This window comes from Podarcis cretensis (assembly GCF_951804945.1).
Source record: "Podarcis cretensis genome assembly, chromosome: 12".
Taxonomy (NCBI): Eukaryota; Metazoa; Chordata; class Lepidosauria; order Squamata; family Lacertidae; genus Podarcis; species Podarcis cretensis.
In genome coordinates, this window is record NC_137181.1 from 24,881,765 (window position 1) to 24,894,989 (window position 13,225).

Below are 13,225 nucleotides of genomic sequence, written 5' to 3' on the forward strand. Positions count from 1 at the left end.
GGCGGCAGCTGGAGGAGGAAAGGAAGAGGCCTGAGGCCTAGAGGAGCCTCAGAAGTAGTTACCCAGCGATTATTATGCAAGGAATGCTCTGGGACCATTTTGGGGGTCCAGAAAAAGGGATGCGACTATTATGCGGTGGTGACCATTATGTGGTGAAATGCGGTAATACTATCAAACATTTCTCTCATCTTATCTCACTATACGTGATAAAGCTATTTTAGCCATCTCACCCTTTGCTTTTTCCTCTAAGACTAATTGCAGTCGTTAACAGTCATCAACAGGTTTACCACACCTATCAGCCAACCACCCATTCCCACCACCCTTCTGAGTCATACCCCTCCCCTCCCTCTCACTATATATATAAGTGACTTCTGTTTCAATGTATCTGAAGAAGTGCATGCATACAAAAGCTCATACCAATAACAAACTTAGTTGGTCTCTAAGGTGCTACTGGAAGGATTTTTATTTTATTTAAAATAAATGTCATTTTTGCAAGTTAGATGGTTCACAAATCCTAACTCCAATACTTAAAACATATTTCACTCTGTATTTCTAACTGCACATAAAAGGAAAATAGCCACACAGTTCTTTAGTGTCAGCCCATTAACAGTATATGTTTGGTAATTTATTACATTTTCATCATACATTACCTCCAATGAGAGTTTACGATGAGACGCTGGGCTCATCATGTTTCCCAGTTTATCTTTGCAACTGAGATATACTAAGCTGAAAGGCCTATGGTAATCTAGTGAGCTTTCTGGGTGAGCAGGAATTTGAGCTTCTGCCTCTCTTGTCAAAGTCCAGGGCTAAAATCCCATATCTACATAGGCATCTATAAGTGCCATTAAACCCAATGAGACTTACTTCTGGAGAGAAGTATAGGAGAGAACTGCAGTGCAGGTTATCACCATACCACACGGGCTTTCCGTACTAACTAGAATGGAAAATTCATGTTGTGATCTAATTCAAAATGATACCCACCTAACTGAGCACATTTGAAGAAACCTGCTGTCCATTCATACCAACCAGAGTAGAATTGATAGCAATGAGCCCGAAAAGGTACCCAAGCTTTCCCATCTTCTTTTGATGCAGGGCATGTTCCTGGGAGCTGCGGCTCCTCAGTTGGGATTGTACCTATTACGGAGAACATATTTTTCTTTCAAAAAAGAGAACAGGCATCTTAGAAATCTATAAACACTAGCGATGTGCATAAGGTTTAGAGAAATCATGAAGCATGAAGCAAAGCACGATATCTCAGAGAGAACTTAGGCTCATAAATGTGAAATGGGATCTGTATGAATTTGCACATGTCAAAGCAGGGAACCCCCACTGTGCAATCCAGACATTTAAATGAACTGCTACAGACAGGTGCCTACTACAGTGGCAGGTTAAGTACTTAATTCGTTCCGGAGGTCCATTCTTAACCTGAAACTGTTCTTAACCTGAAGCACCACTTTGGCTAATGGGGCCTCCTGCTGCTGCTGCACCACCAGAGCACGATTCATGTTCTCATCCTGAAGCAAAGTTCTTAACCAATGGTAGCACTGGTACCACTGTAATGCCTTTAGCGCAGAGGTTTTCTACCTTTTTGAGTCCATGTCTCCACTGACCAACTACATTCTTTCTGTGGCAGCCCTGTGGGGGCTCAGGAGCCCAGTTATGTCACCCCTTGCCTGCAGAGCTGGCAGCCTCTCACCCTTTTTCGAACACCCTTGCGCAGTGTTCCCTCAGCCTCCTCTCCTCTCCCCTCTCTCCTTGGGAGTCCTCTGGGCAGCAGCTGCCAACATCCCTGTTCTCTGAGCCATCACCACGCCCTGTCCCCAAGAGAGGTGCCTCCTCATACCCCCACAGGGGCCTGGAAAGTGGGTGCCCCCAGGCTTAGTGGCCCAGTGGAGACTGGCCAAAGTTTAACGTGAGGTCAGCACCTTACCTTGGGAGGCAGCAGTGGCAGCACCTGGCCCTCAGCTCCCAGGCAGGCCTTGCACACAGCAAGCATAAGAAAGGCCAGCGCAGCGTCTGCCTGCCCAGCCTCACACTTGCCTGTCCACTCCCAACAGCAAGGGCGGGCACCTGCTGGACTGGCTGGCTGGGCTCCCTCACCCACTTGCTTGTTTACTTCGAGGCCGCCTCAGTTCCTGGCAACGCTCACCCCCTGGCCAGCACCAGAGGCACAATTCGCCTGGGGAGCTTGTAGCAGGGCTGCTGCAGCAAACAGCTGCACAAGCCTTTGGGAGGCAGAGACTTGAAAGGGCATCAGAAGAGGGAGGGAAGAAAAGAGGGACATTGACCAGTGATGCCTGCAACACCCCAGACCATCATCCAAGGCACCCCAGGGTGCCGTGACGCAATGGTTGAAAGCCACTGCTTTAGTGTACCAGGATGCCAGAGTCTGATGATGTCAGAAGGGAGAGCAAACACCAGAGCGAAGTGGTGACTAGGAGAGAGAGCTCTGTTGTGGTAGACAGGTCAAGCTTTTTAATCAGAGAAGATGGTTTTACATGGAAAGCCAATCCTTTAGTTTTTCAACCCTAAAATCTTAATATTTATTTTTATTTGTTTAATCAAAAACATATAATTCTGTAACATCTAGGAAGTAAAGAAACAAAGACAGTACAAGAGAATTTTAAATTGAACACATACACACCAAAGGGACAAATTTAGATTGTTGCATTCACAATTCCTGTCAAGAATAATAATAAAAAAATAGTATTGAAGGGTAGTAACATGTCATTTTTAGACATTTGCAAAAAAGACACGTATTTCCACCTATGGTGGGAGTGTAATCCTTTGGCAGCTTTTTGGAAGACAGTGTTTCCAGAAATTAATTTAATAACATAGAAAGGACTGATAGCAATTCCCTCACTGGCATTCCTGGGGATGGGCCAATTGAAGATGGGTTGAATAAAGAATTGATTCTGTATTTCTTGTTAGCTGCCAGGATGGTTATTGTTAAAAGAAAAAGTGGAAATATTTAGAAGGTTAAAAAATCAGCTTTAAAAGTACCTAGAAAATAGCCCCTGGACTGATAGCAGGTTTCTTACCCAGAGACTTCCATGTTTCCCATATTCAGGCCAATTTGTCCTCAAAACACTAGGGGAGATTAACTGATTCTTTTTTAATCCACCCGAACTGTAACAGCTGCCACTATCCTTCTGCAGTTATTGTTCTGCAATGTGATAGGATTCCTACCCTCAGGATGGTGAACCTTACCAACAAATTTCTGTCCCAAATAAACATAAAACAGTTGAGGGCATTTTCTCTCTCTCCCCTCATCCCATTTTTAAAAGCAAACTGTAATTAAGGTATTTAGCGTAAAAAACCCTGGACCAATTTGTTTATAATTTGGCAGACTTTATCCATGCTCTTACCATGCTGGCAAATGTCAGCCACTACTGTCATTTTTAAAATTCAGAATAGTGAACAGAAGTGAAGGTAGGGGGAAGAGAACTCCACCCCTCAAGCTGAATTGGACAGTCAGGGAATTGGCCTGAGCAGAATCAGGTGATTTTACAAAGCAACACCTAGAATCTGAAATACGCACCCACATGGTGTGTGTGTGTGTGTGTGTGTGTGTGTGTGTGTAGAAATAATGAGACACTTAGCCTCAATCTGGATGAAGATGGTTACTGTGGTCAGAATTATATATTCTGAAAGTAGAATAAATTTATTTAACAAGGCTCAGTTCACCATTTGATCAGTCTGCACGGTTTAGTAGAACACAATTTTGTTGTATCCTTAGTGGCAAGCCATATCCTTAAGCATGTGGTTAGAAAATCTGCTTCAGTATCAATCTCATTCAACGGTATTGAATAAGCATCAATGGAAATTATTTATAAGTATTGTTGTTATATTTTTCTACCCTTCCTCTCACAAGAGGGTAGGGCAGCTAATTACAAAGGTACAGCAGTAAAAAAACTCAAGGAGAAAGACCATTGGGTAAGGGTGATTTCAAAGCAGGAAAAAGATCCCCTACTTCGTTACCCCTCCTTCCTTTGGAAGCTAGTTGCAGTAAGTAAAGGTAAAGGGACCCCTGACCATTAAGTCCAGTCATGGCGGACTCTGGGGTTGCGGCGCTCATCTCGCTTTATTGGCCGAGGGAGCCAGCGTACAGCTTCCGGGTCATCTGGCAAACCAGAGTAGTGTACGGAAACGCCGTTTACCTTCCTGCCAGAGCGGTACCTATTTATCTACTTGCACTTTGACGTGCTTTCAAACTGCTAGGTTGGCAGGAGCAGGGACTGAACAACGGGAGTTCACCCCGTCGCGGGGATTCGAATCGCCGACCTTCTGATCAGCAAGTCCTAGGCTCTGTGGTTTAACCCACAGCGCCACCCGCGTCCCGTTAGTTGCAGTACTTGAGGCTTAATTGCTTATTGTAGCCTCCGTTCTATCTTTGTTTGTTTATTATTCTAACCTGATGGATTAAATAGTAACTTTTTACTCATTTATTCCTTACAAAATAGTCAAAAGTGCCAAGAGCACATATCTCAGTACTGTGCTCAAATGGAGACTTTATTGGAGTTAGAAAGTAATGTTCCACATGAAAACAGATACTTCCTTTGCTTACCAGTATACTGCTCACAGGCAGAAAAGTAGGTTTCATTGCAAGCTCCTGTTTTCCAATGACCCTCAAGGTCCATGAAGACACAGGCTGTTTTCTGCTTTGGTTCTTCAGGTGCCCAATTAGTATATGCCAGTCTTCGGTTGTTTATCCACGTGTAGCGCCCACCAGTCTAAAATCCAAATGCACATGGAACAACACATGCTGGTTTAGAAAAGTCTTTGTTTCCCACAACATGAATTCTGTATCATTTATTTTCCCCTTTTATTTCACCTGCACATACACTCAATAGAATCAGAGAATTACATAGAGTTGGAAGAGGCCCAAAGGCTCAGCTAGCCCAACCCCTGCAATGCAGAAATCACAGCTGATTTCTCCTACCCTCCAGAGCAAGAAAACAAGCTTGCCCCACCCTTTCCGTGTGACAGCCCTTTGGATATCTGAAGATGGCTATCATATCACCTCTCAGTCTTCTCTCCTCCAGGCTAAACATACCCAACTCTCTAAATTGTTTCTCATAAGATATGGTTCCAGGCCCTTGATCCTCTTGGTCACCCTCCTCTGCCCATGTTCCAGCTTGTCAATATCCTTCTTAAACTGTGGTGTTATTCCATCACTGGTATCCCATCTGAATTGATTTCCACACAAGAGCCTCAAACTTGGCTTGGTTGGCCAAGTTCTTACCATATTGCTATTTAGACCAATCCACACAGGTTCTCCATATTTCAACACCCACAGCCATAGGAATGATTGAATGTAGGGATTCCAAATGCTGGCAAGCTCTGAGTGTTCTGAACTACATTTTTTCCTAGCCTCTTCCCAAGTCATATTGGGAGCAATGAAAGAGTAGCTGCTGTTCCCAAAAGGGATATGGCGAAAGGATGGAGTCATTGTTTCGGGCTGTGATAATGCAGGATCTATAGGAAAGCAATCAAGAGAAAAGACAAAGTCCAGATTAGACTTTATATGTTACAAATATTTTATTTCACTGGATACTGAAATTTTGTAATATTGTTATCACATACATTTTAATATCTCAAAGTTACTAAAAATTGGCAATGAAACATTTAAAAACCTTGAAAATCAACATTTTAAATGTCAACAAAAACATTCTAGTTCTAGTTCAAGATGACACAGATAAGGCATCAAAATATATTTCCTTTATAGTCTCAATAGAAGCACACCAAATTCCCAACATGTAGTCAACAGGCCCCTTTGAAACACATTCATTTCTTCACAGAGACTTCAAGAAACTATTCTTCAGTTAGCTTCCTATAATAATTCAAGGTGGGTTCAAGAAATATACTTAGGAGGACAGCTGTACACATGGAGTTCTGTTCTTCTGGTCAAATGAACTTGCACAGATTATGGGAGAATCCTGTCATGTTGAATATGGTTAGATATTATGACACAGAAATAGAACTCAATTTATGCCTCTTTCAGTCCTATTTCAGGGGTGAAAAGCCAAGTTATATCTCAGCAGGTGCACATCTGAGGCTCTCTCTCATAAGAGTTCATTTCTATGCACCTATAAGATATAGTTGTCACAACTGCACTTTTTCTTTATACGGCTCAGTGTTGAATCTCTAATACAAAGACAGGTGGCCATCTAATTTTTATTTATGAACAAAATGATATGACATAGAAAACTGCCTTTGGTCTCCATAAGTCAATCTGATTTACATATTATTTTAATAATAATAATAATAACTTTTTATTTATATCCCGCCCTCCCCAGCTGAAACCGGGCTCAGGGCGGCTAACAACAATAAAATAGTGCAACATTCTAAAAACATTTCATTATAAAAATTAATTAAAATCAAATTGATGGCAACCATTAAGCTAAAGTTCTGTGAAGATTGCCAAAGGAGGGAGTCAGGCTGCACCTTGATCAAAGGCCTGGTGGAACAGCTCTGTCTTGCAGGCCCTGCGGAAAGATGTCAAGTCCCGCAGGGCCCTAGTCTCTTGTGACAGAGCGTTCCACCAGATTGGAGCCACAGCCGAAAAAGCCCTTGCTCTAGTTGAGGCCAGCCTAACCTCTCTGTGGCCTGGGACCTTCAGGATGTTTTTATTTGAAGACCGTAAGTTCCTCTGTGGGACATACCAGGAGAGGCGGTCCCGTAGGTACGAGGGTCCTAGGCCGTATAGGGTTTTAAAGGTTAAAACCAGCACCTTAAACCTGATCCTGTACTCCACCAGGAGCCAGTGCAGCTGGTATAGCACTGGGTGAATTTTCTGTTACTTTTCTTCCCAAAACATCTGGAGGGCCATGTTTGGGGGTGCCTGTCATAGGGTGAACCTTAATCCAAGTTCAACCAAGCCAAAAAGAAAAAAATCAGCAGTCTGACTGGTTGATTCAGGATACATATCCAATGCCTACGCCAAAAACTGCTTACACCTGTAATCAATAATCAACTTGCAAACATCTGTAATCAATAAAGTTAAAATGTACCAGTGTTTCTTTGGCAGATGTAGCTTTTCCTGTCAGAACATGGTCCATTTCTCCACTTTCCTGCCTTCGGTAGAGGCTCACGCATAATAAAAACACAGTCTCCCTAAGGAATAAAAACACTTACGTTGTGTAGGGAGCAATCCTTTTGTCATAGATTTTTCTTAAGAGCCCTCCTTTTGTACTTCTCAAACTAGATGAAAACAGCATCCTATCTTTTTAGAAATAAGTTTGCAGATGGATAGTTCTCATCACTGATAGCTCTCATCACTCATCACTTCTCATCACTGTCTTGCCCAACCCAGCCAAGAAACAGCCTCCACCACTGAATTAAATATCTAAGGAGGGGCTGGCCCCATTGTATCCTGGGATCAAAGGGAGTTAGTGGAGTCCAGCAAACACCCTGAGATTGCTGCAACTAAGGGTGCCTGTGAATTCACGATACCTGATGAAAGCTAATAGATCATACAACTCAACACAGTCCAGACTACACAATTGCTTGTGTGATTCCAGGATCAGATGGTGCCAAGACCACATCAGACCCTAGGCTAAAGGTGCACTGCATGTCTGGCAACACAAGGCCTCCCATCTCTGCACCCTACTCAGGGGTAGGCATCTTTTAATGATGCATGCTCTGGATGAGGGCCCTGTTGAAGTTTACAGGAAGTAGGGTAGTCAGCAGGGCCGGCTATAAAACTGCTCACATGATGCCTGACTCTTCCTGATACAATACTGTTTCCAACAAGCAGCTTGGCTTGAAACACTCTTCCTGCCGGACAATTCATTCACCTCACCTTTAAGTTCAAGTCTTGGCAGAAATAGTACATTACCACTGAGTACCCAGTGTGATAAATTTCTGCACAAGCTCCTCCACAAGAAGGAGTCCATGTATCAGAGTGAGGATTCAGGACACTTCCTGAGAACTAGTCTTGGAAAAAAAATAGCAGCCAGGCTTAAATGTAGAGTTTAAATGTAGCGGGGGGGGGGGCAGCTGGTTAATCACCTGATGCCACAATGACATCTGGAGTCAAGGTACTTGAAAGTCAGCTGATTGCCAGGATTTCAACATGTAGTGCTTCAGAAGTCCATCCTCCTTTCTTCCTGCTCTAATGACACCAGGCAATTGGCATGTGGCCATAGCCTTGGCAGAAGATTGACCACAGCTTTTTAAGGAAAGGGTTGTCAGGTGTGAGCATCAAAGTAGAGCAGTAACTCTACCTAGACAGTGGGTGGTATTTTAATAACTCATCCCACCAGCACACTGACAGGACAATATTTTAAATGCTACATTAGAAGCCATCTCAGATTCATGCAACTTTCTCAGCATGTTTCTGAATCCTTGTAAGACCTAATATAAGTGATTGCTATTTGAGAAAGATGTGGCAGCACCTACCGATCTGAAGATCAAGGAAAGTGTGTACGGAAATGGGTGAGATGCCCTTCAGAATGTCTGAATTCCCCAACTCAGTAGGGAATGTACAATTGAAACGAATGGCAATGCTTCAGTAGGTTTTGGGGAGGAAGGTGTTAACTCTAACTAGGAAACTAAACATTGACAGATTATCTTCAAATCTTTCATCCACTGGCAGAATGCAAACAGAATAAAAATGTCCAGAGAGAGCTGAGGGGAAGTTTCCAACCCTCCAGACCGAATTTAATTGACACAGTTAAAGCAACAGGCCTTATTTGGCATATAAGTTGTTTCACACTAACTTCTACAGAGGCTCTTCAGAATCTGTTTACAACTCTACTGCCTACTTTTGCTAAAAATGTAAAGGTACCCCTGACCATTAGGTCCAGTTGCGGACAACTCTGAGGTTGTGGCGCTCATCTTGCTTTACTGGCCGAGGGAACCGGCCTACAACTTCCGGGTCATGTGGCCAGCATGACTAAGCCGCTTCTGGCGAACCAGAGCAGTGCATGGAAACGCCGTTTACCTTCCCGCCAGAGCAGTACCTATTTATCTACTTGCACTTTGAGGTGCTTTCGAACTGCTAGGTAGGCAGGAACAGGGACCAAGCAACGGGAGCTCACCCCGTCGCGGGGATTCGAACCAACAACCTTCTGATCGTCAAGCCCAAGAGGCTCAGTGGTTTAGACCACAGCACCACCCACGTCCCTGCCTATTTTTGATACTTCAGCACTAAAAGATAAACTAAGTAGATGCCCCTCAAAGTAGGTGGGGAGGGGGAAGAGAGATATATATAAATGGGGTGCTAATGCTGAGAAGGCATTACAATAATAGAATGTAGGATACATTTCTCATCCTGGGGGAGGGGGAGAGATGAAAGCCTTTGCAGGCAGGACTTACATTGTAATTGGGAAAATATGGGGCCCAGTTTGTAAAGTAGACTCCACTTCCACTTGTCCATACAAATCTGTAACTAGAACTACAATCATTCAGTCCAATCCAAGGGTCAGTTGCAGCACTTTGTAATTGCACCATAAGGAATGCTAAAAAACAAAAAAATGACTAAAACATAAAAATTTCACCATGGTGGATTTCACCACCATGACCAATAAGTAATCAATACCATGAACTGATATATTTTGTATACAAAAAACCTATAGTTTGATTAATCCAGGAGTTTTAAACATGTTTTAAAGGCAATGACTGCACCTTGTGTTTCTTTGTTTGGTATGCTAGCCAGATTTCCTCCAGATTCTTTGCAATCAAGTCGTGCTTCGTGCCAGTTTTTCCTCTCTTCTTCATTCAAACCTAATAGTTTGAAGCACTATGAAGAAAGATAAAGAGCTGTGATATCCACTTTCTTTTAGAAATAAATGTCAGAAAACTAATGATTGAAAACTGCATTTTATTGCTTTTAATTTGATGCTTTGGATCATGTCATTGCCTTTTAAATGTTTTGGTATTGTTTTTTCTACAGCCAGCTCTGCTATGCAACAAGATGAGATTGCCCGCGTCAGATGAAAGAACGCCTACACTTTTCAAATTGTAGGAGCAGTATAGGAGGGAAGCATTTGAGCTTCTCTTTGAGAAGAAAATAACCTGTCCCCCCCCCCAAAGTGTCATTTAATAAAAATTAACATAACCAAATTCTGAAAATTTAGTGTGAATACCATTTAACTGCTCTTTTGGGTAGCTGATACATAACCAAACTTTAAGAATACCACCTTTTATTTTAAAATCTGGCACTTCTATTTTGCAGCACAGCAGTCCTTTTCAGTCCTTATAGACATGGGGGCGGCGGAAGCGGGGGGGGGGCGAGGCGGGGAGAGATGTGTAATCATGATGGGAGGTTTAACCCCTAAGCTACGTGCACATTCATTTTAACCTCTATAAAGAGCCCTTACATAGAACTGTGGACGTGGAGAGCAATCACTGCATACTCAAAAGCCCTGGGAAAACATTCACTGTATGTGCTATAATAACTGAAAAGGGGTAATATACCAGTATATTTGAAATCACTTTCTTAGTTACCTTTTTATCAAAGAAAAGCCAGCCATCTGCACAGCCTCCAACAGGTGCAGGCATTGTGGGAGCAGCAGCTGAACGGACAGAACTCTTATCCCTTTCGCAGATGAATCTTTTCTCAGCACCACAGTTTATGTCATTCCATAAGCCTGAATAGAGAAGTTTTGTGTTGATCAGTAAGATTAAATCACTCCCAAATGAAAAATAATCAACAGCCGTTCAAGGATGCATTACAAATAAAGTCTTGACAGCAACTACTACTACTGTACTGGAAATAGAGCTTGCAGGTCAACACACTGCCCTTGATTGTTGTGGTATATATACCAATTATGCCAGTACACAATCTGAAGGCACATGGTACAACAACTTTTCTGAACTTAAGCTGGTCTCAGTCTGATCAATGTGCTTCAAAGGGAGGCTGTCCATGAACTCTATGTTGCATAAGTTCCATGGATAAATGTAAAAATAATGTAAATGTAAAAATAAAATACAGTGGTACCTCTGGTTACATACTTAATTCGTTCCAAAGGTCCATTCTTAACCAGAAACTGTTCTTAACCTGAAGCACCACTTTAGCTAATGGGGCCTCCCACTGCTGCCATGCCACCAGAGCACGATTTCTGTTCTCATTCTGAAGCTAAGTTCTTAACCCGAGGTACTATTTCTGAGTTAGCGGAGTCTGTAACCTGAAGCGTATGTAACCTGAAGCATATGTAACCCGAGGTACCACTGTAAAATAAGCAGTTCTTCACAATTTGAACTACTTACAGTTCCAATGTTATTAAAAATAAGCAATCTTTAATGTATATATCTGTTTAGCATCTCTCCAAATCTCTTTTGTTGTATACACTTGCTGATGTGATACAAATATAATGCCCATCCATAATCCATAATGGACATGGACATAGCCTCAAGTGTGCTTTAAAACGTTTAAATATCCTGTCATGTTAAGTACAATTGTTTCATTGTACATCGAAATTTAAAATAACTCTGTATAACTCTCTGTGTGTACTGCTAAAAGCATAGCATAGTATGGGAAGTTCCATTGAACTAAACAAGACCAGCAGAGTGCCTAAAAAGTTGATAATTAACTGAGAATGTATCTCTGCTAGCTCTGTCAGGTGTTTAACTTAGATCACATGAGGTATTCAGTTACAAGGCACCATTTTGGGTCTTTGGTTCTCTAAAAGCAGCCGGAGAAAAAGACCTGCTAATGATTATTTCCAGATTATTTCCAGCCTCGGGCTAATGGAGTCGGTGTTTGGAGAGAAACTTTGTTTTTAGCTCTGAATAGAAGAAATTCATATCTCTAAGATTTAATATGTGTGCTGGGACCAGTGTGTAGTAGTTAACTATATATAAATTAATTTTTGTGCCACTATCAGGCACACACATTCTCAGATTTTTTTAAAAGAATGATAATATTTTATTCTACTTGCCTGTTCCATAATACATGAGGACACAATTTTCATCCTCATTTGAAAAGTTGGGTTCATTGGGTGCCCAGGCTTCATAGGTAACTGGAGTTCCATTCAACCAGCTAGAGAAAATGATATGACAGTATTGGACAGAACAAAGTCATAGCTTTTTCATTTATACTGCATATTTTTAAAATGGTTTTCAGGTTTTTTTGGAGCTCCGTGGCCAAAGAACACCAAGCTAATAAAACGGTTTAGCTGTTGACCTTAGTGTTCTATCAGACAGCGCTGTCAGATTTTCTTTTTGAGGAAACAACATTAAATATATCCAGCAGTATTGCTGAAATAATGGAGCCAAAATGGCTCAGAAAAAAATCATTATCTTTAAAGATTGAGATGCTATTAAAGCAGAGCAAATTGCCTGTTACTTTCCTTAATATCATTTTTTATCACCACGAGGTTATTTGGATTTTATGCCTGAGGCAAGCAAACTTTTTCTTTAAGATAATGCATAAAATAATATTAATAGATAACATTATCTTAATTATGAAGCTTAACAAAATTTGTGATTAAGCTATCCACTTCTTGTCAGTGATTATGAACCATAAACTGTCCATAGAAGAAAAGGCAGTGGGGTGCACTGATTCAAATCAGGGCATTAAAAAAAACACCCAAGCATTAAATCAAGTGCCTAATTGATATGTCTTCAGGGGTGTCAACTTGAATAAGACATTGGGGGAGGGCAGGTAAGCCCTGCCTCATATAATACATTATATGATGTGGTGCGCACACAACATTTGAAGGCAATGCCCATCTACTTTTTTTGGGGGGGGGGGTCCCAGCTCCCTCAAATATTTTATTGTGGGGGCCAAAACCCCATGGCCCTTAGAAGATGGCTTCTATATACGTCTGCATATATTTCCGAAGCAATAGTGATCAAAAGATCTAACTGGTTCTTCATTTACATAGAAAGTTTCCTCTTAATGCCCAGATGGAGGGGCAGCACTGAGGGAGAAGTGAAGGTGGCTTGTGGCGGTGGTGGTGTGGTGGGGAGAAGTAAGGTCGGCCATGCCTTCTTTTTGCTCCTTAGTTGGCTGGAATGGAGGAAAGGATGGATGTTCCAGGTGTGGGAGAAAGTGACAACTATAAGCCAGGATTTGTTCTCAGTCTCTTCTAGTGGCATCATAAAGGGCAGCCATTGGGAGAGAGAGACTGTCTTTGCTTCAATATTCAGGGTGTGGCTGGGAGCAGAGCAAAATAGGAGCAAGAAATAAGGACACATTACATCCAAGCTATATACAACATCTAGGATTCAGGCAGATAGGGCAGTGCCCTCTTCCTCAACGGATAAAGAAGGCATT

At 42.0% G+C, this 13,225-nt stretch overlaps 2 protein-coding genes across 3 annotated transcripts in view; one reads left to right on the forward strand and one right to left on the reverse strand.

The window, feature by feature from the left end:
* The window catches only part of ST8SIA6 (ST8 alpha-N-acetyl-neuraminide alpha-2,8-sialyltransferase 6), a 473,234-nt gene that overhangs the window by 99,573 nt on the left and 360,436 nt on the right, over window positions 1-13,225 (forward strand). The gene's annotated exons all lie outside the window — the stretch shown is intronic.
* Window positions 1-13,225, reverse strand: part of LOC307200011 (macrophage mannose receptor 1-like) — a 52,545-nt gene that overhangs the window by 7,017 nt on the left and 32,303 nt on the right. For both annotated transcript variants that reach the window (XM_079948265.1, XM_079948264.1), the window contains exons 19-26: window positions 11,886-11,986; window positions 10,453-10,595; window positions 9,631-9,745; window positions 9,322-9,464; window positions 7,014-7,116; window positions 5,246-5,478; window positions 4,568-4,733; window positions 982-1,134 (exon numbers count right to left, since the gene is read on the reverse strand). In XM_079948265.1, the coding sequence (XP_079804391.1) occupies window positions 982-1,134; window positions 4,568-4,733; window positions 5,246-5,478; window positions 7,014-7,116; window positions 9,322-9,464; window positions 9,631-9,745; window positions 10,453-10,595; window positions 11,886-11,986 (1,157 nt within the window). The remainder of the gene's footprint in view (window positions 1-981; window positions 1,135-4,567; window positions 4,734-5,245; window positions 5,479-7,013; window positions 7,117-9,321; window positions 9,465-9,630; window positions 9,746-10,452; window positions 10,596-11,885; window positions 11,987-13,225) is intronic.